General features: G+C 48.0%; 11 protein-coding genes across 11 annotated transcripts; 6 read left to right on the top strand and 5 right to left on the bottom strand.

The window, feature by feature from the left end:
* Window positions 1-1,661: 1,661 nt before the first annotated feature.
* On the top strand, window positions 1,662-2,493 carry EPUS_05646 (uncharacterized protein; the record flags this gene model as incomplete). Its single annotated transcript, XM_007807667.1, has 4 exons — window positions 1,662-1,781; window positions 1,842-1,865; window positions 1,921-2,225; window positions 2,295-2,493. The coding sequence occupies 4 exons, from the start codon at window positions 1,662-1,664 to the stop codon at window positions 2,491-2,493; spliced, it is 648 nt and encodes a 215-aa protein (XP_007805858.1).
* A 2,271-nt stretch (window positions 2,494-4,764) lies between these two features.
* Window positions 4,765-5,729, top strand: EPUS_05645 (uncharacterized protein; the record flags this gene model as incomplete). The annotated part of the gene is made up of 4 exons (XM_007807666.1): window positions 4,765-4,852; window positions 4,915-5,168; window positions 5,242-5,370; window positions 5,433-5,729. 4 exons carry the CDS (start codon window positions 4,765-4,767, stop codon window positions 5,727-5,729), a joined length of 768 nt encoding a protein of 255 aa, XP_007805857.1.
* Window positions 5,730-7,614: 1,885 nt separating this feature from the next.
* EPUS_05644 (uncharacterized protein) lies at window positions 7,615-10,621 on the top strand (the record flags this gene model as incomplete). The annotated part of the gene is made up of 3 exons (XM_007807665.1): window positions 7,615-7,677; window positions 7,741-8,495; window positions 8,545-10,621. The coding sequence occupies 3 exons, from the start codon at window positions 7,615-7,617 to the stop codon at window positions 10,619-10,621; spliced, it is 2,895 nt and encodes a 964-aa protein (XP_007805856.1).
* An 886-nt stretch (window positions 10,622-11,507) lies between these two features.
* Window positions 11,508-13,289, bottom strand: EPUS_05643 (uncharacterized protein; the record flags this gene model as incomplete). Its single annotated transcript, XM_007807664.1, has 2 exons — window positions 11,508-12,941; window positions 13,131-13,289. The coding sequence occupies 2 exons, from the start codon at window positions 13,287-13,289 to the stop codon at window positions 11,508-11,510; spliced, it is 1,593 nt and encodes a 530-aa protein (XP_007805855.1).
* A 297-nt stretch (window positions 13,290-13,586) lies between these two features.
* Window positions 13,587-14,903, bottom strand: EPUS_05642 (Cystathionine gamma-lyase; the record flags this gene model as incomplete). Its single annotated transcript, XM_007807663.1, has 1 exon — window positions 13,587-14,903. The coding sequence occupies one exon, from the start codon at window positions 14,901-14,903 to the stop codon at window positions 13,587-13,589; it is 1,317 nt and encodes a 438-aa protein (XP_007805854.1).
* A 2,496-nt stretch (window positions 14,904-17,399) lies between these two features.
* EPUS_05641 (uncharacterized protein) lies at window positions 17,400-19,118 on the top strand (the record flags this gene model as incomplete). The annotated part of the gene is made up of 3 exons (XM_007807662.1): window positions 17,400-17,693; window positions 17,817-18,116; window positions 18,165-19,118. The coding sequence occupies 3 exons, from the start codon at window positions 17,400-17,402 to the stop codon at window positions 19,116-19,118; spliced, it is 1,548 nt and encodes a 515-aa protein (XP_007805853.1).
* Window positions 19,119-19,648: 530 nt separating this feature from the next.
* EPUS_05640 (40S ribosomal protein S15) lies at window positions 19,649-20,307 on the bottom strand (the record flags this gene model as incomplete). Its single annotated transcript, XM_007807661.1, has 3 exons — window positions 19,649-20,015; window positions 20,150-20,226; window positions 20,290-20,307. The coding sequence occupies 3 exons, from the start codon at window positions 20,305-20,307 to the stop codon at window positions 19,649-19,651; spliced, it is 462 nt and encodes a 153-aa protein (XP_007805852.1).
* A 552-nt stretch (window positions 20,308-20,859) lies between these two features.
* EPUS_05639 (60S acidic ribosomal protein P2) lies at window positions 20,860-21,265 on the bottom strand (the record flags this gene model as incomplete). The annotated part of the gene is made up of 2 exons (XM_007807660.1): window positions 20,860-21,045; window positions 21,107-21,265. 2 exons carry the CDS (start codon window positions 21,263-21,265, stop codon window positions 20,860-20,862), a joined length of 345 nt encoding a protein of 114 aa, XP_007805851.1.
* Window positions 21,266-21,874: 609 nt separating this feature from the next.
* Window positions 21,875-22,861, top strand: EPUS_05638 (uncharacterized protein; the record flags this gene model as incomplete). Its single annotated transcript, XM_007807659.1, has 1 exon — window positions 21,875-22,861. The coding sequence occupies one exon, from the start codon at window positions 21,875-21,877 to the stop codon at window positions 22,859-22,861; it is 987 nt and encodes a 328-aa protein (XP_007805850.1).
* A 980-nt stretch (window positions 22,862-23,841) lies between these two features.
* EPUS_05637 (uncharacterized protein) lies at window positions 23,842-24,853 on the top strand (the record flags this gene model as incomplete). Its single annotated transcript, XM_007807658.1, has 2 exons — window positions 23,842-24,344; window positions 24,442-24,853. The coding sequence occupies 2 exons, from the start codon at window positions 23,842-23,844 to the stop codon at window positions 24,851-24,853; spliced, it is 915 nt and encodes a 304-aa protein (XP_007805849.1).
* A 260-nt stretch (window positions 24,854-25,113) lies between these two features.
* Window positions 25,114-25,647, bottom strand: EPUS_05636 (uncharacterized protein; the record flags this gene model as incomplete). Its single annotated transcript, XM_007807657.1, has 1 exon — window positions 25,114-25,647. The coding sequence occupies one exon, from the start codon at window positions 25,645-25,647 to the stop codon at window positions 25,114-25,116; it is 534 nt and encodes a 177-aa protein (XP_007805848.1).
* Between the last annotated feature and the right edge of the window lie 1,476 nt (window positions 25,648-27,123).

Genomic DNA, 27,123 nt, shown 5'->3' with positions numbered 1-27,123 from the left:
GAAATACTGGTCTAAATATAATAGAAGACGTAATTCGATCGATTTATTAAAGCCAGCCACAATAAAACCGTAAAACCCGGATTGTCAGTAAGACCCTCTTTAGAGCCCTCTGTTAGTATCTACCATAAACAGATTGCGTCTTTAGTAAGGTAACTATACAAAGTGACGAGAGGAAGAAGAGCGCGACGGATACTTTGCATAGCTGCTAATTCTCTTGATATTGGGGTTTGCCTGAAGGGTGCCGGTAGATGTATGTAGAGCACCCGCTTTCGCTAGCTGGGAAATTGGATGATGCGGTGTAGTTATTGGGCGGAAAAGAGACGACCGTAGTACTACGGGGGGCCTGAAGTAATGTTAGTCTGGCGTTAAGAGCAACTAGTTCTTATTATGACAACCTAGTGTTATGATTCGCCACCTCAAAGCTTGTTCTGTGTGCATCCATTCTGATGAGTCAAATCATTACATCTAGCTTTTTTCAGGCATAGCTGTTCTGTACAGAGAGGGTTTGCAAGTAAAGATACTAGCGCTGAGCTAACATTACTTCAGGCCCCCCGTAGTAAGGAGAAGCCCTGCACGGCAATAATTGACCTACATTTAGTAACACGAGCCTGAGGACATTCAATATTCGCTAAATTTAGAGGGTCACTAGCACACTCGATCTAAGCTTTAGTGGCGTGTAGAAAATACGCTATAAGGATGAAGCCCCAGAGCTACTGCTATTACCTCCTCATCCCAGAGACACCTAAGGGCCTCTTTAGGTTATTTGACGTAACTTATAGGTCTATATCAGCTAAGCTTCAGCCATTAGCTCCTCTGACCATCTTTACGCCCCTACTGCCTGCTGGAGGCAAGCTAGTACAAGAAAAGCTAGCTTTTATATATCCTAGTTAGCGTATATCAGAGATTTTGGTGGGGTGATCATTACCGTTGGGGGGCCTTGGCGCCTATGGAGCTATTTCCGCCGAACTCTGTACTTTAGATTTGACCTAGCTAGATACACACTACCAATTGATGCTCTGAGTCATTCTGCTCCACCCCCGTATATTTGATTGCTGATATCGTCTTGCAGCGGCCAGATTCTAGGCTCGCTTAACTAGCGGCTTGTTACCTTCCTTTTCCAACCTGACCTGTGGGAAATACAGGTAATCTATGCTATTCCGGGGGTTTGTGGCTCGGAGAGAGCCTTCCGGGCCATCCCCCTGCGTGACTGGCAATCTCGTATTTGATGGCCTGTTGTAACCACAGCGCCAGCACCGTTTCAGTCTCGAGTTTGCTATCCTACGTGCATACTCCACGTGGGTCACCAAGGCCTCAAGCCAATACTCTAATTTGTCTTTCTCCTCACCATTCATCGCGTGCTCAACCAGTCATCTCGGACTCGCACACACCACCTTGCCTGCCTAGAACCGCTGGCGGCTTAAGCCGTGGCCAAAAGGGGTTGATGAGTAGGGCGTCCAAACACTGGGCAGGGCTGCCACCCTGCAAGCAGGTATAAGATGAAGATGACTTCCATAATGGCCGTCCCCAAGCCCTCTCCCGCGTTCTGTTAGGTCCCTGTCGCTGAGTGTGCTTGTGACCCTTTGTCAATTGTTGCCTAAACAGGTGGTTGAGTATCTTGATTGTTTACCTAGTACCGATAACCACCTCAGCAAACAAGCAACATGCCCAGCCATGTGGTGGCCCTTCCACGGTGGTTTTTGGTGCTTCGCATCTTTCAAATACTGGTAGCTGTCGCTATCCTCGGACTGGCTGCCCATGGCATTTACTGGATTCCATACAATGTATGTCACAGCGATTGTGCTTCACCCTGTCCTGTCAGGACCAGCTAACAAGGCCTGTAGTCCTGGATTCTGGCCCTTTTCACGGTAAGCTACTTGAAAACTTGTCAAGTGATGCTGCTCACTCTGCGTTCTCGTGTAGAGCATCGCAACCCTCATTGTCGTCGGCTACTTTCTCATCACTTCTCTGGCCGAAGCGTGCAAGATCGCCTACAACTACTGGGCAGTTCTCGCTCTCGATATATTTGCCATCATCTTTTGGCTCTCTTCAATGGCAAACCTGGCCGCCACACGCAGTGCATTTGTTTATAGTGTCTACAATACCTGCCTGTTCGACTACTACTACTGCTACAAGAAGCGTGATATCGGCTTGGCTGAGCGTGATATCGCCACCACTGGATACCTGGACACGATGAGTGCCGCAGCCGGTCTATCAGGCCTTGAATTGTATATCTCTCTGCACCGGTTGGCCAATGTCTGTTGAAGAACACTAGCTAACCACAACATGTCCGCCAGGCTTCTTTTCATTGCTACCCTTGTCATCTTCTCAGTGCAGATGCACCGACACCGGATTTCTGGCGCTCCTAACGAACCTTCTCCCAGCCAAATGGAGGCGAATTCAATGAGCACAATGCCCGCTGTGGGAAGCCAACAGCAGCAGCAGAATTCGAAGCACACGCAATCGAGCAACCAATACGAGGTATCTCCCGCTTAGAGCCTATATCAGCAATCCCATTGTAGGTGCAATTGCGCATCGAATCTTTTACTTGGTATACAGGCCGATGTGAAAGGCGTTACTGGAGAGTCTTCTATTTTTCAAAGGAAAGCTTGGAATTTTGTTTACGCCTTAAGTGATATCCCTTATTAGTCAATGGACATGGCACATGAGATTGCTCTCCTATTCTATGATATCCTTGTTGCCTGTGAGATTCTCTCGTACTAGGCTCTTTGTATGTCGAGTACGGAGTGCTCAAATGGGAACACCAAACACCTAATTTCAATAATCACAATGCCTCGCTATCTGCTTCGCAACACCCCGAACGGCGAATTCCGGACCACGTGTACCTTCCTTTCCGAAATTATGCCTCCCCAGCCATTCTAAATTCCGTTAAACCTGCGTGAAGCACTATTCTGAGAAGCCTCTAATAGCATCAGATCGCTTGGATGCCCTACTTGCCGCCCACAAGCATAGGATAAAGGTCACACATACTTTATGTTTTGCACCGTTCAAATGTTATGGCCAAAGATGGACATATCATAAGCATAACTGATTGGACCGATTCCGGCCGGTACTCCTGTAAAAGTATCGTCACTTGCCATCTCAACAACCTCCCTTTTATGACAATTCGGGAAGCTTCAACCTCACCTGTGAGGCGTCTAATGTACTCCGCGCATCATCAATGGCAGGAGCATATTTTCCATTAAAGGTCAGTATCTGTCAGCTGCTTGAATGACGGCGATGATGCCAGGTGCACCAGCAAGTCCTTCCATAGCCCCAGGTGAATGTTTATCCGTTGATCTGATAGAAGGTACAAAGAACGAACATAACGTAGCTTAGAAGTGGAGTGATGAGTTTTAAGGTAGAGATGAGGACCACATACGACCGTCATCTTGGTGATAATCGGACATGAAATTTCTTTTCCCCAGTTCCATTCAACTATGGCCTTCATCCTGAGTAGTGGCCACTTTATCAAGCCAAGGCTGAACAACTTGAGATAAAAATAATGATAAATTTATGCGAAATTTTGCTGTAAATCTTATCGGTGCTATAGTTCAGTGGTCAGAACACCTCGTTGTGGCTACTGTTTAATTGTTATGAACTCTTGTGATTCCGAGGAAACGTGTGTTCGATTCACACTAGCGCCATGTTTTTGTTCATCCTCTAATAAGTAGATGTTCTCTCTATATTACAAATGCTCAGTGTTTTAACATTCTTAACATTACTAGCACCTAGTGTAAGGTCTCAGTACTGTAGAGCATCTATCTCTCTAAATTTTGAATAGTTTCTTAGTCGATGTGACTCTCCTAGTAGTTGCAAACTACGTCACACTGGTGTCTTGGAAGATGATTCTGAAACTAAATCGTCCATCGACTTGTAGAAAAGTAAATTGTGTTGAGAGAATGGATAATGGGATCTTGTCTCACAAATAAGGAGTTTAGTGCTCCCGTAGTCTAGCTTGATAATTCTGCTACAGCCTTGACGAAAAGTTTTAAATGTTTCTCTCCTAAGACTGCAGCAAATTTACTTACTTTTTTAGTCCATTCAAGCTCACAGGAACACTAATCTATATTAAGTAGTAATACTGATTCAGTTACGCAGAGAATATTTCTCTGGCGACCGGCTGTAACTAGGTGTGGCACCAAGCTCAACTGCTCTAATTGTCAGTCGCGCCATTTGCGGTGTCGGTGCCGTGGGTCTCTTTGCAAGCTTCTATCGGATCATTGCGGTCTTGCTACTGCTAAAGAAGCGATCTAATACAGCGACCTATGAGAGGCGCTGACGGCGTAGCGAGCATCATTGGACCACTCATTGGCGGTGCCTTAACAAGTAATGTGACACGGCGTTGGTGGTACGACCTGATATCCCAGACGCTCTCGAACAGTACGTTCGCTAACAGCATTGCAGCTTCTACATCAATCTGCCAGCCGGTAGCCTCTCTGTAGCAGTCATTCTGTTTTTTGTGAATCAGCCCCCAGAGATCCGTCTAAGCTGGCAGCAGATGTTGATCGAAATGGAAATCGTCGGTATGGTACTTGTTCTCAGAGGTGTGACCTGCTACATTCTTGCAATGCAATGGGGTGACATCTCGAAAGCCTGAACAGCACGGACGTCCCTGTGGCCCTTGTCGGTTTCGGTGTCCTCATTATTGCCTTCGTTGGCGTCGAATGGTATCAAGGAGAGAACGGTATGATACATAGCCGGATCACGAGCCGATGCACTATCGCTGTTGGCTCCCTCATGGCTTTTTGGTGAGTTTGCTCGCTCATGGATGGAAAGTATCACGGGGTGATTGATGCCATACAGGATCAGCTTTGCATTCCTTCCACGTTCTACTATCTGCCCATATACTTCCGTAAGTCATGATGGCCTTCTGGCCCCTTAGACGTTTGCACACGGAAGACTAACGGCATGAAGAATGGGCGGAGGGTATATCAGCAGCAACAAGCGATATCGGAACTGTACCATACGATCTTCCAATCAATAGGTGCAATGCTCCGCGACATGAATCCTTAGGGCAGCTGCTGACTTTTCAAGCTTTTGGCGTCATCACCGCAGATCAAACCATATTTGCTCTTGGTCATGCTGTGCCATGGATGGTGTTGGGATTGGCGTTCACCGCGGTGGGCTTGGGTCTTATCTATACTTTCAACGTTGGATCACCAGCCAAGGTTTGGATAGGCTATTAGGTGAGAAAGTTCTGGGCTCTTATGCGGCTTGGTATTGACCTTGCGCTTTTTTCAGATTCTGGGGGTGACTGAAGGGGGTGTCCGCTTTCAAATGCCAATCATGATCATGCAGGCAACGACAAGAGAACAGGATGTCCTCCTGGCAACAGCTATCCTCCGGCGTAAGTGCGATAACTGTTGGGTGGTATGAAAGGGGCTATCTGATTTATTCATTCTGGTCTTTAGTCATTCAAACTACCAGTATAGGGGGCGCCTTTGGTTTCTCAGCTCTACAGGCGCACCTTTCACAACTCCCTTTTAAAGCAGCCTCCCATCACAGCCCCTAATATCGACCCAATACCGATCCTCCACCCGGGGACGACGCAGCTCGAAGAGATCGTGCCGGTAGGTTGGTTGGATGGAGCGTTGAAAGCCTACGTGGCCGGTTTTAGGGAGATTCTGGTTATTGCTGTTGCATTTACTGGTGCTACATTTATCAGCGCGTTTGAATTCAGGTTTCTAAGCATCCGACAAACGATGATGGCGGAAGTTCAGAACTCGTAGAAGACATCGTGTCGCGCATATACGGAAGGGAAGACAATTACACTCCAGCAAGCCAGGAAGTCCGTGTTGTACCATCCAGGTACACGAGAAAAAGACAACGAGATTTTGAGTGGGCTCTGTAATAAATTCCTTAAACTCTACATCGAGGCATAATCACTTCCTCCAGTAGTGGTCAGAGAGCGCTTGCAAAGACCTCTGCCAAAGCTATACCGTGCATGTACAATGAGCGGAGATTGGGTGGGATACATAGCGCTTTATCTATGCTTAAGGACTCTACAAAGTGAGTACGAGATGTCTTCTTTCACTCTCACTACACATGCATGCTATGGAGTACGCATATTGCGATCGCGAAGTTATGCAGGCTGGTGACTGAACGAAATATCACCTCTTTCTTGTCAGGAATGATGACCCATCTAGTGTGGTCCGAAACTTGCTGTCCTTTTGGCGAGGTTGTTGATATCCCCTGTTCTCTCCTCGGACCTTGTCAGCTGATAATAATCTAACTTTCGGTATAATCGCGAGGATTTTATGTTATCTATTGTCCAATCGACAAGTCCAGTTATAGCTTGCTACGTCAAAGCTGAGATTGCTGTCAAAAGCAACACTAGGCTAGAGCTACGACTAGGTTTTATCGATAGAGAAAAGTGATAGGCTTCCGCTAGCGCTTTTGGTGTCTTCCTCTTGTTTTCTTGTTTTCTTCTCCCTTGGATTTCTTTCAATCCCCTACTATGTAGATAAAGAACTCTGATTGCTGCCATCAATTCAAGAAAAAGGTCGAATAAGGTACCTCCAGAAGAGATGACGCAGTAAAGAAATTTTGGATTATTTTCAATAGTGAAGAGACTCCTGATAAGCTCTATATCAAGTTCAAGTCTTATTTCTGGTTTAATTTTGAAATGAGTACTTGTACATATCATACCATACTACTATATCATCTATAAACCTATCTTAGAAGGACGAATTAACTTATCTATTGCGGTGTATGACCAAGAATGTCACGTGAGAATAGCTGAACGTGGACAGCACGTGATCCAATGTGCACCATCACTACGCACAAGGCGAACGACGTTGCATTTCAATAGTCGCTGCCTTGCAGGCAAACATCTGCTGCGCCTCACTGGCACGCTGCGATCAATTGGTGAATGAATGAGTGTGCAGGACTGGGTTCCATCATCATGTTGTGATTTGCCAGCCTTTGAGTATCATGCGGCATGTGCAGTCCTTTCGAGTACTTTCACGTCTTCAGGGATTAATATCCGCTCGAATTGCTGGTCTTGGGCGGAAGCCTGTGCAGTGTCACGAGTAAGTCCCAGTAATGGCATACTCGTAAGATTATTGTTGCTAACATGTGGAACATGAGCTCTGCTTACAGCCTGACGGACTAAGTCACGGGGCGTTGAGCAGTCGAAGGCTGCCCTACCTTGACTAACTAGCTAACTGCATTGGCGCACCGGAGTAACAAGCATGATTCTCCATTCGCCATTCTTACTCGCAAGCGCTGCGTCACCTTGACTTCCCTCAGTACTTTTGCACCCGCTCGAATGTTGCAATCCGCCCTGTCAGTACCGACAAAAGGTCGTGCGGCTTCCCACTCGCCCATCATCATTAAGCTTGAGCAAGAGCAAGATTAGGCTCTATGCTATCGCTTTCCTGGTGACCGCTATCCTCTCTGCAGACGTGCTTAAAACACACGTCGCCCACCTTCGCCTTGAATTTGCAGCTTCGACTGCAAAACCAGGCGTCCATGACTGCGGTTACCATGGACGCAGAAAACCACAAACTCGATTCCCCTCGTTAGGTGCGCACGCCTCACTCTTCGGCGACTACTACGAAAGATTTTTATGACAGCTTCTGACTTTTGTATAGCTCTTTTCCACAAGCCATAATGTCTCAAGTACAGGGCATAAGGCTGCCGATCCCAGGTTGTGCAGAGAGAGCCTCGAGTGCTGTAGGCTACTCCGCCACAGTTTGTCAGAGAATATAGTTACGGTGGTTGACACACCCGGTGTAGGCTTCCGTCAGCCTGGACTCCTCAGATGGATCGGCTGCTGCCTCCGCAGCCTTTCGAAACGAACCCCAAGAACTCCTAGGTCTATCTTCTGGACCGCGACCTATGTCTATTACCTCTCCTATACCAAGGAACCTGAGCAACTCTGCCTCATCAGGACAGCAGGCTTATACAATTGACATCCCACCAGACTACAGCTTTCCAGAGGACCTCGGCCTCAATGATCCAAAAGGCTCTCAGCAAGTCTGGCCTGGCTACCAGGTGACCGGCAACGACAATGACAACGTCGCGTATCCACCGCGACGTGTTACTCCAGCAGAACCAGAGCAACCGTGGAACCCAATTCATCTCAATGGGCCGCTGCCTTCTCAACCTCGAGGAGACGACGGGCAGCGTGACTCAACAGCTCCGATGAATGCCAGAATAGGCCAGCAAAGGTCAATCGTCGGCAGTCATGCAAACGAAACTGACGAAGGCTACTACACCTACTCTCAACCCGACATCCGCTCAACCTACAGCGATGACTCGGGCCAAAGGCATCGCATTCGATCCGGACCCTCGTCCATTCCACGCTCGATACCATTAGCTCAAGGGCACTCCACGTTCGCTCAGTACAACGCCGAGCAATCTTTCACGGCCATGGACTACCAGTTCCCAGGGCCGATGGAGCCGCAGCTAACCAGCCAGGTCCCACGAGAACCCCATACTTGTACCGAGCCTGAATGCAAATTTACCTGTAAAACAATGTCTGACCTCAAGTAAGCCTCACCTTGCAACAAGTCTTACCGCCGCTAACACTCTCGGTAGAAAGCATACTGCTCGCCATAAGAGGGAGCATGTCTGCGATCAGCCTGGATGCACACGAGCTAACAAAGGCTTTCCAACCATCAACGATCTAGAAAGACATCAGAAGTCTGTTCATGGGATAGAACCACGCCATGGTCAAAGTCGGATGTACAAATGCTTTGCGCCGAACTGCAAAAACCGGGAGAAGAAATGGCCAAGGCTGGATAATTTCAAGCAACACCTTCAACGAATGCATAAGGACGAGAGCACAGAAGAGTTGATCCGGCAGTCCAATCAGTGGTATGATACAGAAAAGAAGCCACACCAGCCAGCATCCCTAGTAGCTGGCGCAACACCATCTCAAGGCTCGCATTTTTCAAACTCTGGGCCTAACCTCATGACCGAAACATCTCCTCTTGCGAAATCTTACAATCATCTATCCCCAGACTGGCGGCCAACACGAAATGCATTGCGCCAGCAACAGTTAACAACACCGAATAGACCACGACATTCATCCTTATCAAGTCAGCCGAATTCTTCTGCTTCTCTTTCTCCAACCCGAAAGTCTTCCTCCGTACCGTTCCTCGGCCTTGATATGCACTTCGGTAGTTGCCCCCAATTAGGTCAAACGTCAATGGCCATGATCCCTACGCAGCTGTCATCAGACTTGCTGCTTGACAGTTCACAACGCCCGACTCGTGGAAGACCCACTGCGCACACCGTACCGAACCCTGATACTACGGCTCTGTCTGATCTTCCGGACATCGGTTATTCCGCACCGTCAGGATCTTTCCATATTCCACAAGACGACCTGGCTCACATTGCGCCCAACTTGAATGCAGAGGCTCAGTCTGCCTTCCAGTCTGCCTTCCTTTCCGCAGATCAAACCCTAAGTTCTCCTTCCATTCCCGCCAATAGGGGTACAGGGTCCTCGTCATCCCCTATCTCTATTGAAGCCCTCACGGCTTTCATTAACAACAACACCCGCGGGCAAAAGGACGAAAGTGCAGTCCTTCTGCGGATTCTTCAAGCCGGCATCAGCAAACTGGCGGAAGCTGAACCTCAATCAAATACAGCTACAACGACATCGTCCTCTTCCTCAGTCGTGACCTCGACTCTTACTTCACATCCCGACTCAACCAATACCCGTCTGCAACATAGCTGCCCGGAAAAGCCCTGCACAAAGACGTATCCTCGGCCGTGTGATTTGAAAAAGCATCTGAAACGCCATCATCGACCCTACGGCTGTACATTCAGCAAATGCTATGAGAAGTTCGGCAGCAAATACGATTGGAAGAGACACGAGAATACTCAACATTTCCAACACGAATGCTGGAAATGTGCCCTGTGTTCTGGTGGTACAGCCAGGAATGGTCAGGCATCGACATCGTCGTTTCCGGCCCAGTTGTTCTATCGGCGTAATCTCTTTATGGCCCATATGCAAAAGGTGCATCAACTCCCTCCAGAGGCAACACGCGACCACGCTCACAAGCAACGCATTGGCCGAAATTGTCAGACTAGATTTTGGTGCGGGTTCTGCAAGAGAATTGTGGAATTGCAGAAGAAAGGGTTGGAGGGTGCAGATGAGAGGTTCAATCATATCGACAAACATTTCAAGCAGAACCGTGACATTTCCGAGTGGGTGGTTGTGGAGGGCAGCGAAACTAAAGGGCAACACGACGAAGTAGATCGAGAGGAAGAGCAGGAGGAGCAGGAGGAGGATATCAACGACGTGCTAGGCTCCGATGGCATTGGCGACAGCCCGACCAGGGTTGGGGAAGATACCGCTGATGGGCGCTCACGTGAGAATTATGATTATGATGTTAACGACCGCGGTGGTGGTGCCAATGCTCGAAATGACATTGGCCAGAAGCGAACTCTCCCTTCCGATTTTGAAGGGTCGTCACGACCATCACAACAGCGCCGGACCCATCCCGCACATGGCAAAAAAACTCCATACGCCTTCAACTGCTGCCAGTGTAGAGAAGGACCCCACACATTAATGCTTGGCCGACATTGTCCTATGTGCTCGCATGTGTGTTGTGCATTTTGTTCCTATATGGATGATAAGTGCCGAGACGTGGGACGTCCAAGGTGAATCGAGCAAGTTTATGGGGAATTGGTGTTTTGTGTCATCGCTTTTGGCGATTTTGGGGTTTCCTTGGATTCTGACATCTTTTCTTGTGAGGAACGGGCAACAGGACGTTCCAATATCTTACAGCGATAAGGGGGCCCTGGGTTTGTGGGAGTGTATGGGATTTGGTTAGCACTGGCCGTGCTGTCTGGCCAGGATTGTACGGCCTGAACGCTGAACGGTCTTGTCGGTTCCCTCGAGGGTTGTTTTGGTTTTGATGGTGGTGTTGGTTGAAGTGGATTCGCTCGTTGTTCTCTGTTTTGTCTTTTGGATACCACTCTGCGATTCGTGTTTATTTGTTGTCCTTGCTCCGTGGTCGGTTGGCCAGTGGCTGGGCCCGTCCGGACGAGGGACTGATTGATGTACAAGAGATGGATCTGCGAAGACAGCGTACGTTGATATGAAAAGATGTTGAATTGATTCATGTTCTAACGTTTTCTTGATCAACCGACGCATTGCAGCTGCTCTACAAGCCTCTCTTACCCATACCGTCCACTCCCTTCTTTTTGTTCTACGTTTTCTACCTTCCCACTTCCCCTGTCTATGGTCTTTCTTGGTCGTGTGGTTGGGTTGACCTGCTCTTTGAGCGAAGTGACTACCAGCTTTCACACTCAACCAGTTAACTTACTTTCCTCCTAGCTCTACCTCTGTCTCTAGATGCATGCTTGTCTAGATCAATCAATCGACTGACTGACCATGTTGGTCTGAGGTTGCCTAGCTACTCTCCCTCCTAGAACCAGAGGTTGCAATATTCCCGTCCCTACTCCACTCAGACCCGACACTCTCTCACACACCTACAAAACCCCATTGAATCCAGCCTTGAACACCACCATATTAACTGATCATCCGCCTACACATCTGTGCAAAGGCTTGGGAGCGTGACCTTCACAATCACCCTCCCAACCCCGCCGTCATTGATATCTTTCACAACCTGCACCAGCCCGCCCTGCTGGCGGACCAGGGACGTGAATTCATCCACCCCGCCCCCGACGCCGAAATACATCTTCTTGGCCGCGACTAGCGCTGCTGAGTCCGGGTGCTGGGATCGTTGGAGCAGGGAGAGGAGCGTGCTGACGAATGGTTGGAGGGAGAGCGGCGAGTAGATGGTTTCGGATGAGAGGATCAGGATTGGTCTTGGTTTTGCTGGAACCGCTGTTGCTGGTTTCTCGTCGGTGGTGGTGGTGGTGGTGGTGGTGGTGATTAAATCACTGGGAGAAGGAGAGACGAGATCCACGAATGCTGGACCCCATGCTCCGGAGATGAAGTCGATGGATATTCTGGCGTTGATGAGGGTCCGGAGGATGGTGTCCTGCAGGAGGGATGGGGTGATGTTGTCGAGTTCACCCTCGCCCTCGCCTTTGACGTTGCCGTTGCTGTTTCCATTGCCATTGTTGGTAGGATCAGACTCTTGATCACCGAGATCGTTCTTATTCCCTGCAGCGTGACCGCTGGAGAGAGCTTCCCCCCTTTCGCTTCCCCGCTGAGCAAATTGAAGCAAAACATTAGCTCCGGTCACGAGCCGTAGGACCTCGATGTTGTAGTCGCAGAGGACGAATCTGATTCCGCCTCCTCCCCCAATCTCAATGCCGTTCCCGTCCTCGACGTAGTCTTCCCTATCCTCCTGCCTTCGACCACGCCTTCTCGCCCTGGTGCCGAGTACGTGATTCAGCAGAACCAGGCTCGGCATCGCACTACCAGCACCTAACTCAACAACGTCAAATCCTTGCTGCTGCTCCTGCGGCTCCTCTCCATCCTTCCCCAGCCCACCATTCCAACACCGATCTACATCAGCAGCAGTAGCAGTACCGCGTACCCCACGCTCGCTGAACCACCTGCCTAAAAACCCACAACCGGGCATCACGCCATCGACTTCAGTCCCCCCTTCCTTACTAACGTACAAGCACACAGCAAGATACGTCGCGAGATCGAAGCCGCACTCCCACGTCTTGAACCCGCCCTCATACACCCTGGAGCGGAGATCATCTCCGCCTTCTAGGGTAGAGATCAGAGCTTCATAGCTGTAACCACCGGCGTCTCCTTCGTTGCTGGCGTCAGCGTCAGCGTTGGCGTTGGCGGTTGCGTCCTGCTGCCTGGCTTTGGCGTGTGGGTTGATGTCAGCTTCGGCTTTCAGCTGAGCCACGACATCGAAGAGAGCACGGCGGAGGATGGCGGTTGTGGCTGGTTGGTGCGGTGGGGCTGGCAACGATGCTGATGCTGGTGCGGGTGGAAAGCTGAGAGGGATGCAGAGGGTGTTGTAGGATAGGCTGGAGGGGAGGGTCGATAGCTGAAGCGACGGAGAGATGGGGGGTTAGTGGAGGAAGCAGAAAATATATAACCACTACATTCACATTCACGTTCTCATTCTCATTCTCATTCTCAAGTCTTGCTTTTGATGATCGTGATAACAAGATGCAAAAAGTACGGTACTCTTATGGAATGTAGGAGACTCCACGTAAAGAGAAAGCACGCTTACTATCTCAGTCAACGTATGCTTTTCGGGGGCCACAAGCTCTGGCTCCTCGTGGATGGTGTCAATTTGCATGCCATCGTCGAGGTAATTGGGGTCACCCTCAGCATCGGCATCGGCATCTATGTCGTCGCCGGAGAATGCAAATGTGAATGTCGAGGCCATGGTGGCGGTATCTGGTCAAGTCAATGGAGAGCCATTGCAAAGCTTGAGTGGGAGAATCAATTCCAACTGAGCAATGCTGGTTTGGTGCCAGAAACGGCACAATCTTCTTGGATACACCTAAGATGCTATGGAAGACCTACAGTCCAAGATCCCGGCATCTCCACCTTTGGCTCCACATTCCTTCTAGAGAGAGATCTAAGTCTTGGACCCATCTATTCCCATTCCGCCTTCAATCAAGATCTCCTGAACTCCACGCTATCACAAGACAAGAGCCCCCATCAGAAACGCTCAAAACATCTAATCTCCGTTGGGCAGGCCATTCGTAACACGGCCGCCAGGCATACCATTCGTGATCTTAGGTGCCACAATCGCCTTCTCCAATGCCTGTAGGACGTCTCTCTTCAGGTCCTCTGCATCCTCGATACCACAGCTGATCCTCACCAGGTCTTCAAACACTCCTGCCGCTTCCCTTTGAGCTTGAGGGATGCCAGCATGAGTCATACTGCTGGGGACCTCGACAAGACTTTCGACTCCTCCCAAACTCTCGGCTAGGACGAAGATGGAGGTGTTTTGGCAGAATCGCTCTGCAGCTGCGTGACCGCCCTTGATTCGGAACGACAGCATACCTCCACCCATCCCATCACGGTGCTGTTTGATCGCGATGTGGCGATGAGGATGTGATTTGATGCCTGGATAGTTGACAGAAATGACATGAGGAGATGCCTCCAATGCCATAGCCACAGATGTCGCATTATGAGACGCCTCTTTTGCTCGCAGATGCAACGTCTTTAAGCCTCGGTGTGCCAGCCAGCAGTCAAAAGCTGATGGGACAGCTCCAATAGCATTTTGGAGAAAGGTCAATCGCTCCTTGAGATCATCCGAGTTGAAGGCCGCAACGCCCATGACCACGTCGGAGTGACCATTGATGTATTTAGTCACTGAGTGGACTACAATGTCTGCGCCATGATCAAGAGGATTCTGGACATATGGACTCAAGAATGTGTTATCGACCACGACCATGATACCATGCTTGTGAGCCACCGAAGCGACATTTCGAATATCGACAAGTCTGAGGGTAGGGTTACTTGGGCTTTCGATCCAGATCAGCTTGGTCTCTTTTGGCCGTATCAACTGAGCGATGTCCACCTCGAGAGATGGTGAAAAGGTGACCTCAACTCCATGTGCTGCTGCTACCTTGGTAAAATATCTATGTGTACCTCCATAAACATCCGAGACGGAGACAACATGTGAGCCTGCGGCCAGAGACTGGAGGATGGTGGCAGTGGTAGCAGAACCGGAAGAAAAGGCGAGGGCATATCGAGCATGTTCGAGAGCGGCGATAGCTTCTTCGAAGTTGTCTCGATTCGGGTTGGAGGATCTGCTGTACTCGTATGCACCAACTGGCTTTCCAACTGCAGTTTGCGCGTACGTGGTGGAGAGGGAGATTGGAGAAATGACTGCGCCGGTGGAGGGGTCTAGGTGAGCACCAGCATGGACTGCTAGAGTTCCGAAATTGTGGACAGGCGTAGGTGCCCGAGGAGGAGTGTCGATTGATCCGTTGGCTTTGGTGAGAATGCGCTCATGAGGCCGCAGAGGCAATGGCGAGATAGTCATCGTGACGGTTGGACAGAGCAAATGAACGGGGGCCTAGGGCCTGAGATAGGTGAGACCAGATCTGCAGGGGAGTCGAGGTACGGAAAGGGTCTGGTTCTGATCTGAATCGACTGGCGGGACAGTTCAAACTGCCGCAAAAGGTAGAAGAAGACAGGCGAATGGAGGAAGTAGAGTCATTCTACTCTGTCTTCAGCGGACATGGTGGTTTATATCAGGTACTAAGTATACCAGGGCATGATTGTCATCTCGTAAGAAAAGAGAAAAGATCCCGTATTGAGCAAGGGGCAGGATGACGCCATTTCACCTGCATAAAACCGTTGCTCAAGCCTTGGCCGCCATTCCTTACCGCTTGCACTGTCTGAACGGTCTTCACTTTTGACTCCGCCTGGAAGCTTACAAATACTGCTGACTGAGGAAGTGCTGGACTAGAAGGCCCGATGGCCCCTAAACTACTACGGCTACAGGCCTAATTTTTGCACCCCCCCCCTGGTCAAAATATCTTACAAACGCGTTTTTTACATGCGCATCCCTGTCAGCATCCCTGTCGCTATTTTGCACGAATTTTGTCATTCTGCAAATTCTACGAATTCTACGAATTCTATGAATTTGATATAGATACTAATGAGTCTGATAGACCCTCTACTCCTCCTTATTCCTCTCATTCCTCTTATTCTACTCGAGATCAATATTTACAAATTCAAACTCTACATAACGCAGGCTATATGTACAACGAAATTTGTCAGCAGTTACCAAATCTCACTCTATACCAAATCAAATATGCTATTCACAATTGATTAATACCTAAAAAGCATACTAGGTGATATTCAATTATTATTAAAGAAGAACTTAAGCAAATTATTATGTAGGTTTGTTCTTTTGTAGCTAATCAATATATACTATAGATCTAGATCTTTCTTATTATAAAGATTAATATTAGATAATATACTATTCAAAATGCTCTACAAAAAGTAGACTTTTCATATTAAGTTGCTTATTACAAACTTCTTATTTTTAAAAAGAATTAAAAAGCGTATTTTTAATAGGCTTCTAAACATATTAATTAGATATACAAACAATAAAAAAAGATACTATAAAGTAATAAAATATAGGTTAATAGAGATTAATATACTAAAATGTACATTACTTGTTAACCTAATAAAGAGTAAGATCCTATATATATTGTTGAACATTATTAATAATGTAAAGGTTAGATGTTTTAGGGTTATTTCAATAGTGATAAAAAAAGGTCCTGGTATCTTTTAGGAGAAAGAATAAGGTACTATCAAAGAAACAACATATCAAGAGCACATCGTACCTCTCATTGATAACTGGATACAAATAAACAGCAGCGAAGGATTGATATTTATGCAAGATGCTGCACCTGCTCATGCTGCTAAGGGTACTATTCGAGATCTTCGTCAACGTGGCATATCTTGTGTCCAATGGCCTGCATATTCGCCTGATTTAAATCCAATTGAGATAGTATGGAATTAGATGAAAGATTGGATACAAGAGCGCTATGGAGATACTCTACACAAGTACGATGAGTTACAAGCAGCTGTTAATGCTGCATAGAATGCTGTGCCCTCTGAATATCTCAAGGAGTTGCTTGAGTCAATGCAGGAGAGATGTCAAGCAGTTTTGGATGCCAATGGAAAACAAACTCGATTTTAGAGACTAGTCCTAATTAAGCGATTTTGTGCACATCTATACTTAATTTTGCATAGTAGGTTTTGTACGGATACTAGCGTTTTCGACCAGGGGGGGTGCAAAAATTAGGCCTGTAGCCGTAGTACTAGTTACTAGTAGCTTGTGTCTGATAGGAAGCAACAGCTCGACCATGCAGGCAGTGCGAGGAGGAGCTCATAGGAACGCACTCCTCTAGAGGTACCCAATAAGTTCTCGTCAAATGTTGAAGCTACCAACTATACTCTGCGCCACTTCCAGCATGTGAATACTAGTAGTACTAGTAGTAGTATTGCTTTGGCCGGGGATATACAACCACTGAGAATTGGATACGAAGAAGTGTCCATCATCCATGTATTCACGGGCCACTGAATAGAATGTTTGTCAAGTGCACTGACCTGTTCTGCTTGCTATATGGAAACGAAAAACAAAGTCATGAGGAAATCGCTACTCCGAAGATGAACATAAATCTAGTGGTGACCAGAGGGCTCTTCCTCGTCTACATGAACTGATTCTACATATTTCAGGCATGGCCATCTCTCGCTCCAGGCTGACAGAAAAGAGTCTACAAGATTAATTCGCTCTGCTTCACGACAGTTTCCCGAGGCTACTACACAACCTCATACTCCAGATCCCCCCAAGGCCCGATCACACGTCGGCTCAGCCTGAAGAATCTGATTCTCCGCTAACTTTTCATCCATGAGATCGGCTGCAATCTGGTAGCTTCATGCCAATGTGCCGCCTCTAAACTACACTCTCTTTGATCAACATCATCCAGCATTAGATTATTGGTATCTGCTGATATTCAAAATGGCACACCGAACTTTAGAGCAACATATCTCAGTGGACATGACACACAAGAAGCGCTGCAATGAAACTGGATGGGGACTCTACGCCAGCACAAACATAGCAGCACGTGAAGCTATCATCTCCATCGAAAGACCCCTTGTCATCTCGCTCGATATTCCCCGGCTCAAAGATACTTGCTACGAGTGCCTAGGATACGGGAGTGAGGCGTATCGAAACCCCGAAAGAATTGCCTGGGAGGAAGACAAGAAACTACAAGTCTGTACCGGCTGTCATGTGGTTAGGTACTGCTCAAAGGTCAGTATACGATTCATAGTAGATTCAGCTGCAGTGTCTCCTAGCTCTAAGGAACCACGCCCAAGACATCAGAGGGAGATAACAAGTTCTTTGTGATAGTTTGCTGATGGCGCCTTTCTTCAGGAGTGCCAAACGTTGTCTTGGAAATCAGTGCACAAGCATGAATGCAGTCTCTTTGCTCGGTTGCATCCGAACATCCTACCAAACAACGTTCGTGCCATCCTCCAGCTCTTGCTCCTTCGGAAAGCAAATAGGCTTCCGCATGGCGAATGGGATGCCTTCATGAACCTCGAATCGCATCTCCAGCAATGGGAAAGCAGAAATGGACGGCAATGGGAGGACATAGGTCTGATGGCTCGAGGAACGAAAGAATATGCTGGAACCGATCTCAGTGAAGAAACCCTACGAGAGGTTTTTGGAAAGGTGTGGCCATTTAGCCATGGCAATATGCATTTTACTAACCTTTGCTAGCTCTTAGTGAATTGTTTCACAATGGTCAGCCCATTCTATGATCCTTTGGGGCTTGCGCTTCATCCACTCGCTGCGCTTGTCAATCACAGTTGCAATTACAACGCATTTGTTCGCTTCGATACCTCGTCTCATTGTCTCAGTGTTCTCGCATTACGTCCCATTGCTCGCGATGAACAGATTGTTGTATCCTATATTGACGCAACCAATCCGCGTCATGTGCGGCAAAAGGAGCTGCAGGACAAGTACTTCTTCGACTGTGCATGCAGCAAGTGCTCGGACTATGTCACCAAGGAAGAAGGAGTTCCCCAACTGCCAGAGTCCAGTGAGCACTTGCTCGTTGAACAACGCGCATTTGAACTCCTAGCTGCAGCCCAGAAAGACACGAGTATCACTGGGCCTATTCAGAAGTGCCAATATGGGATTCATATCCTCCGAAAGACAGGCGCATGGCCGCTCCATCGACAACCTCTCGCTTCCCTTCGACAACAGCTCGTGGTGTCTCTCATAGCTGCAGGCCAGATTCACCTCGCGTTCGTACACGCTTGGATTCAATACCGGTCCATCGACCCCAAGCTCATGACAGAAAAACACCACCCCATCCGCCTCGTCCATCTCTGGCTCGTTATCGTCCTGTTAAAGCGCATATACTTTGCCTCATTCTCCCCAACAGATCTTCCTATCCAGAAATACACTATTACCAGTAACAGCATCATGCACATAAAACTCATTCACTACCTGCATTGGGCCCTCATGAAGAGAGTTGGGGATGACGACGATGGTACATTCGCCCAAGTGGTTCGCCATCATTTTATCCAGGATGGTGGTTATGAAAAGCAGCGATACCCTATTGCCAAAAGGGATGATTTCCTCAAGGAAGCTGAGAAACTGAAGGCCTGTACTACTGAGATCCTGGAGAAGGAGTTGGTGTGGGGTGAATCTGGTGCCGCAGCATGAACGAGGCGAGGCTAGCTGCGCACAATTCTGCAGGCAAGCCGACAGTTTGAGGGTTTTCATTCTGGCCAAATAGGCAGTCTGCCTGTTGAGTATGGTCCGCATGAGAGGCGAATGGCGCATTGTACCGCCTTGATCTCGTGGAAAGATCTGTTTCAGCATAAACTCGAACATCAGCGGGGATGCATAAGCGTAGCTAGATCCATATACTGGCTCTCAGACGATGTTCGCTGAGCTCCCATAGGGATCAGAACACGACTTGCCTTTTTGATTTTAACGTATTTTTTGGGAAGATAGCGAGAAATCCGTAGTTCCCTACCCCACAAATTGCTCACGTAGCATGCAGAAAAACTGCTCTCTGGCCATGGATCAAGGCTTGCAAGTTCATCTTGTAGAGAGTGGGTGATGAATTGAGCTATCTGCCAACAACCTCATAGAGCTTTGGTTGCATTAATTCAGGCCTATGACACCATCCCCTCCTCTGTGTAAACACGACTTGCCAACCCCACCAACCCCGGCCCTTCCCAGATCCTCTACTTCAGCGGAATAAACCTCGACGAATGCGTCGCACCAATGCCCGGCCTCCCATGCTTCACCGGCTTGTAACTGATACTGAACTCGCCGAGATAAAAGCCCACCATCTCCGGCTTGATCTCGACCTGATTGAAGTCCTTGCCACTGTAGATGCCGATCACCGACCCGATCATCTCCGGCACGACGATCATGTTCCGCAGGTGCGTCTTGACCAGGTCGGGCTTCTCGTTCGGCTTGGCGGCTTGCTTGGCTTTGCGGAGCTTCTTGATCAGGCCCATGGGTTTGCGCTTCAGACCGCGGTTGAACCGTCGGCGCGCACGGGCGTGGACCACGTCGCGGAGTTGTTCCGAGGTTAGGTCGAGGAGTCTGAGGAGGAGGAGGGGGGGTTGGTCAGAGTGTGCTGGAACGGGGAAGTGGTAGGGTTAAGAGAAGGGGGATTGGGGGTGGTAGTGCTGGTCACCCAGACGCGGGGGAGGATATATGAGGCGACGAGTACGTACTGGTCGAGGTCGATTCCTCGGTAGGAAAACTTTCGGAAGGTTCTCTTCTTCTTGAGCTCGGCAGCTTCTTCGGCGTTCTGTCGAGAGTAGTTGGTCAGTCAATCCAGCCCCCCATCTTCGCCTTTATGGATGTCTCTTACGTAGTTGGCGTCAGCCATGATTGCGATGCTTAATCAATGGCTTCTCGCTTATGAATCGCCCTCAGATAAGAGATGGATGACGATGAAGGTGCGGTTGGCAATGGTGTTTAAAGTGATGTTGCTAAGACTGCAGATTGGGGACGAGTGCGGGGCTTGGCAGCTTGAAACCAAATTAGGGCTAGGGCTTGACCATGCATAAGCACTGCTCAGGGAGCCAACCTTGTGAAAGCTTACAGGTGTTTGCAGAACATCAGTAGTGATTATATGTTACTCGGGGGCAAATGGTATGGAGATGGAGAGATTCTTTTCAAGGATATCTGTAACGCCTCACTTCCCAATGTTAATCATAGGCGCAATGACAATCACACCTGGTTGATGGAAATATCTAGCTTGACGAGGTCTGAAATTGGTAGTCTCCATGATGAAGTAACTATCAAGAGAAACACTCTGGTATCAGAGGAGAGTTCCCATTGATCACAGCTAAGACTTTGTGCGAGTGGTAGCCCCTCATTGCGAAGCTGTTGCGGTTGGAATTCTTGGTCCTTCACGAGATTCACTCATAGAAAGCTTCTAGTCGAAAAGACCAAAACCCATATCTTCGTCAGACTCTTCTTTCTCTTCTTCCTTCTCAGCAGGTTTCTCTTCTTCAGCGGCTGCGGCACCACCGGCGGCAGGGGCTGCACCTCCAGCACCTGCACCACCGCCAGCACCACCACTCGGAACAGATGCCAACTTTGACGAACCCTCTTGAATCAACTATAGTGACAGACTGATTAGTAGTATATCCTGTCATTTCGTAAGATTGCTCCCGGCGTACTGTTGAAATGTCCTTGTCCTTCAACTCCGAGAGAAGCTTCTCCAGTCGGTCATCCTCCGCATCAATACCAACAGATTCGAGGACGCCCTTGATATCGGAAGCCGATGGAGATGTGTTGCCAGCAAGGCCGAGGAGGAGGTAAGCTGCAAGATGCTTCATTTTAAATTCGTGTCTAGATCGTGTCAGATTCAAGGACAACAAAGCGAATGTGTGTGTGTGGGCGCGACGAACATAAGAAGTCGAAATTGATGAACGAGAGAGACAATCGATTTAACCGCGAAATTGGGCGGAGACTGAAACGTCAAGTTCGTGGTGTATTTTAATGAGCCTTTCAAGAATTTGAACAACTTTTTGGATTCAATTGTGGGCTGCACTCACAGTGCGGAATTCGAGATCTTGGCAAATTCGGTGCTTGGCACTGGGCACCATCCGCGGCCCATAGCACGTCAAACAAGGGAACCGCCACCATAGGCCCGCAGGGCTGCAGGGCCGCAATCAGTGATTAAAACACAACAATCACCTCACTTTCACGTTCACTTTCAATACTTGTCCGCTATTTCTGCCTGCACGGTCCTTACTACCTTGGCAATCCACATTCTACCGGCACTTCCATGTGATTAGCGAAATCCTTGACCAATTCTTGATGTCTGGGCAGGCATTTAACCTCTGTTCTTAGACGATATCATGACATTAACTGCTTTCACAAACCATCGACGGTGACACTTCAGCAACCCTACGATAAGACTCAAGACCTTCCATCTAGACAAAATGAGCTTTCTTGATGTCCTGGACTCCATCGGGACAGGTCAGCGCGTAGCTGCCCCTCAGATGCCACAGACTTCTTCTGCTCCTCTAAAGCCACCACATCCTTTGTCTAACTCCACTACAGCGAAGACAAAATTTGCAGTCTCTAGAGATTCAGCCAACAGATTGTCTTTGCCAGGAAATGGAACGGAGAGAAAGGTCGGTGAAGCTTTCAAAGCTGTTTCCGAAAGGCCAACACGACCGTCCCCGAAGCAAGGCCCCCACTCTAGGTTGCATGACAGGAGTGCGCCTGTCAGCGCCTCTTCTCAAGACGCCTCCAAGAATTCGCCTGCCAGAGTCGGTAGCCCCGCTTCCTCAAATGCGACCACCAAAGCCCCACCACCAGGCTCATTTGCTGCGCTCATGGCAGAAGCAAAAGCGGCCCAGGAACAAAAGGCGAAGAGTGAAGTTGGTTTGATCAAGCATCAAGCAACGACTAGGGTCCGATTGTCAAAGTCTGAGAGAAAGAAACAAGAAGAAGAGGGAAAAGCCATGAAAGCAAAGCTGGGCAAGCAGCCGCAACACAACAGCAAAGTGGACAAGAAAGCCCGTTTGGATCCTAAAAAACGTCCAGAGTCAACATACAAGGGGACTGCGAAACCAGCGGCACCAATATCTTCCTACAAGGGCACTGCTGGTCTCCCGAGCCAACATCGGTCCTCTTCGGCGGATCTAAGACATAGGGGTGGTAAATCATCCAGCAGGTATGATGAATATCTCGGGACCGATGAAGAGGATGAAGGTGATGAGGATATGGTGGATGACGGATATGAATCAGATGCATCTTCTGACATGGAAGCTGGTGCATTTGATGTTGAGGAAGAGGAGAGCAGAGCGCTTCGTGAGGCTAGGGCTGACGACGCCAGAGAAATGGCATTGGAGAACAAGCTGAAACGAGAGAAAGAGGAGCGGAGAAGAAAATTGGAAGCCCTGGCGAGAAAGCGACGTTGAAGTGCTGACATGGCACCTGGTGCCTAGTTCTCGTTTAGAGGAACTCGAGCCCCGCGACTCGATGCCACTTGCTGAGCATCAAACTGAATGACGAATCCTCTTAATGGCCTACTTCAGAATTAGCGAGCATAAAGGGGTTGGAGTTTGGATTTGTGCAATCTTTCGCGTCCAGCGTCAGCCGAGACCCGTCATTCCCCAATTGTCACTTTCACAATCGGCTATTCACAGCAATCTATAGTATTGGTACAATCACCTCTGCAGGCTAAATGAAGTGGAATAGATGGCATAAATTAAGCTAGACCTAAGTGTCAGGCCTCACCTGTTCCACCACTTTTCAAGTACCAGAATTCTGACGACTTTTTGGTGTATAACTAATTCGATTCACTATGTAACCCCAAAACTGGCCACTTTAAAGACTCATTACGTTCGTGACATCACAATGTGTTGATGACTGAACCTGCGACTTTTCCCCTCGTGACCTATACGATATTTGAGGCGTCCAGCCCGTGAAAAGTTACTTGTGGAGAGATTTCTGCAGTGTTGTCTACGTTCAAAAAGGGGCAAGAATGGAGGAAAAAAAGAATAAGATGTATGGAGATCGCGTGATCTTTGGTATCAGAGCTACTCCCACGGTTTCCAACATGTCCAATGCGGGAGGCATATTTTAAATATCATGTCTTCGTATACCAGGTACGGCATTGCCAGGGCAACGCAAGTACAGCTACAGATTGTCCTGCCGAAAGGACTAAACGAACATATCATTTCCGTTGAACTGGCACCACCAATGTATCGATCCCTTGGGTCCTGATATGCCTGGTGTTGGAAGCTGGAGACCTGAACGACAATTGAAATCAGAAACCTTTGTTCCTAACAGAGATTACTATGTGATGTGGCCCAGCGACCAGCCAACACTCCATCATCCTACATCTATCTAGGGTGTGAGACACGCATCCAAAACGCATCCCGGGTCAACCATCATCATGGCAAACGAGACGCCATGGTACTATCCTCCTGGCTGGGATCGCGAACGTATGCTCAACGCCACCGACGAAGAGAGCGGGACCATGACCCAAGAGCAACGTGACACCTTCCGTGAAGGTCTGCACGCTGATTTGGGCGAAGCAGGACTGGAAGATTTTCAAGCGGAATCCTATATGCGCTGGAAGCGGCGCGAGAAGACGAAGGAAGCAGCCACTGTCGTCCCTGAGATTCGTAATCCCCCACCTTACGTGGAGACAATGAATCTCGCAACGGAACGGAACGGGCGTGAGTGGCCGCAGTGGGGTTTCGTGGTGTTCCGGACGACGCCTTACATGGACGAGGGAGGCTGGCGCGCGATGAGGCATCGGTGGGACCAGATGATCGACGACCAGTTTCAAGACGATTTAGATCTGCCCGGTGTGCGGGAAGCGAAGCGGAAGTTACGATTCCTCTGGGTCGAGGGGCCAGAACTCGAAGGTGCGCTCCCAGCTGTGATCGCAAGGTAAGTAAGCCAAACTTTACATTTGTCCCTCGGTATTTATTAAGCCTGCGGTATCATTGCTCCAAACACTAACATCTGCCTCTCCTACTCTTCACAGCCGATATCAAGCTATGGGCTTGCCATATGGCATAGTCCATAATGTATGCCTCTGTATCAGTCAAGCAAGTATGGACGCGATCTTGAACTCTCCAATGCCATCCCAGTTGTCTCGCAGACAGCGCAAGAAAATCCCATTTGTCTTGGCCGTCACCGGGAGTGCAAAGCAGCCTCGTGCGTCGCTGGAAGTTGGACACGAAGAGAAGGATTGTCAACGGGAGGACTTTCGTGGCTACTTCAACGTTGCTGTCGAGGCATTGCTGAACCATCTTTTCGCCTGCACCGCTGACGATATGATGGACCCAGATGTACTTGGGAGTCGGGTCAAAGGTGATGACATCTGGTGCAATGCCTACAGAGACGGAATCCACAAAACAGATACGGGTTACTTCCACGATGAGAGAGGTGGCTAATTGTGTCAAACTTTCCCTCGGCGGAAGGACACCGGAGCATGATGAGGACCCCCTAACAGCAGTATAGATTCTACCTCAGATGGCAATCTCTGCTCAAGCGAATCAGTGGTAAGCATAACTGAGCCTTCATCTGCTGCGCACACGGCAGGATGTCCGATGCGAAGGACAGTTCAATTAATGTATGTTGCCAGCACCGACCGCACGTGAGCTGCTCACCATGCCTCGCTGTTGACTCACCATTACCCAAAAAGATTCCTTATCTACCGAGTCTTCGAGGACACCGCATCTACCGCGGAATCCGACACCATCGTTCTTGTCAACGAGGGTCTCTTTCCATTACCTCGTGACTGACCTTGCTCGAAATGTTCCAAACCTCGTCTAATTACAACAAGCTCGTCGCGCTGCACAAAAACAATATTCCCATTCCGGAAGATCCCAAGCATCAAATTGCCCGTTGTACTTAGCCAGTCTGTGGGAACGAAGAAGTGGCGGTCATAATACTCGACATCGAAATTCAGAGAGTCGGCAGAGCAGATCCAGCCGTCCTGGTGCAGGAAGACAAGTCCATGTCCATAGGCGCCGACAAGGCACTCGACTTGGTCTGCCAGTGGCTGGTACTGGGGTATCGGAGTGGCAGACTCGGCTTGTGGAGTGAAGTCTGAAGTATTCCAGAGCAAGAGTCTTGACTTTGATCGCGCCGCTATCGACTCGGCGAAGGTGGCGGCTACGACTTCACCATCGAAGCATGGAACGATGGATCGTACGGCGAGTTCTGGGAGTACTGAGCCAAGCATATGAATTCTCTATTCTGGTGTCAACCTGGTCAACGACTGCCAGTGGTACAGATAGGCCACATTATCGGTGACAAGTAGCAGCTGGGATTTCTCCGCAGGATGGGTGCTCCATCTGTATCGTCGACGATTATACCATGCCTCAATTGACCAGAGGATGTCGTCGCAGCTAAGGATATTAGCGGTCGTGTACAGCCTGCATTAGTTAGAAGTTGACTCACAGCGATATATATAATGTCCTGTTCGCGATTAATATATTAACTACAGTAAAACCCACAATTCTGTAGAATTCTTGGCAAATTCAGAACATTACTTTTTTTCCCGGCAGATTTAGGACTACTACGTATTGATACACCAAGGGTATCCAGCAAACTTAGTCCTCCTTACTCATTATAATTGTGCGATTCTAGTTAGCTATTGTGATGGATGGAGCATTTCCTCTGCCATAGCGCAGAAAATGCACGTGACCAGCCACATGCTCGGGTGACAGCGCTTAGTATGTACTACGGCTACAGGCCTAATTTTTGCACCCCCCCCCTGGTCAAAATATCTTACAAACGCGTTTTTTACATGCGCATCCCTGTCAGCATCCCTGTCGCTATTTTGCACGAATTTTGTCATTCTGCAAATTCTACGAATTCTATAAATTCTATTAATTTGATATGGATACTAATGAGTCTGATAGACCCTCTACTCCTCCTTATTCCTCTCTCATTCCTCTCATTCTACTCGAGATCAATATTTATAAATTTAAACTCTACACGACGCAGGCTATACGTACAACGAAATTCGTCAGTAGTTACCAAATCTCACTCTATACCAAATCAAATATGCTATTCGTAATCGATTAATACTTAAAAAGCATACTAAGCGACATTTAATTATTACTAAAAAAGAACTTAAGCAAATTATTACATAAATTTATTCTTCTGCAGCTAATTAATGTACACTATAGATCTAGATCCTTCTTGCTATAAAGATCAATATTAAATAGTATACTATTTAAAATACTCTATAAAAAGCAGGCTTTTTGTATTAAGTTATTTATTACAAACCTCTTATTTTTAAAAAGAATTAAAAAGCACGTTTTTAATAGGCTTCTGAATATATTAATTAGATATATAAATAATAGAAAAAGATACTATAGAGTAATAAAACATAAGTTAATAGAGATTAATATACTAAAACGTACGTTATTCATTAACCTAGTAAAGAGTAAAATCTCCTATATATATTGTTGAACATTATTAATAACGTAAAGGTTAGATGTTTTAGGGTTGTTTTAATAGTAATAAAAAAGGTCCTAGTATCTTTTAAGAGAAAGAATAGGGTACTATCAAAGAAACAAATAGGCTTCTGAATATATTAATTAGATATATAAATAATAGAAAAAGATACTATAGAGTAATAAAACATAAGTTAATAGAGATTAATATACTAAAACGTACGTTATTCATTAACCTAGTAAAGAGTAAAAGA

The sequence above is a fragment of the Endocarpon pusillum genome (assembly GCF_000464535.1).
Source record: "Endocarpon pusillum Z07020 unplaced genomic scaffold scaffold7183, whole genome shotgun sequence".
In the NCBI taxonomy this organism is placed as follows: Eukaryota; Fungi; Ascomycota; class Eurotiomycetes; order Verrucariales; family Verrucariaceae; genus Endocarpon; species Endocarpon pusillum.
Note: the sequence above shows the minus strand (reverse complement) of the source record. Positions and strands in the feature narration are given on the sequence as shown.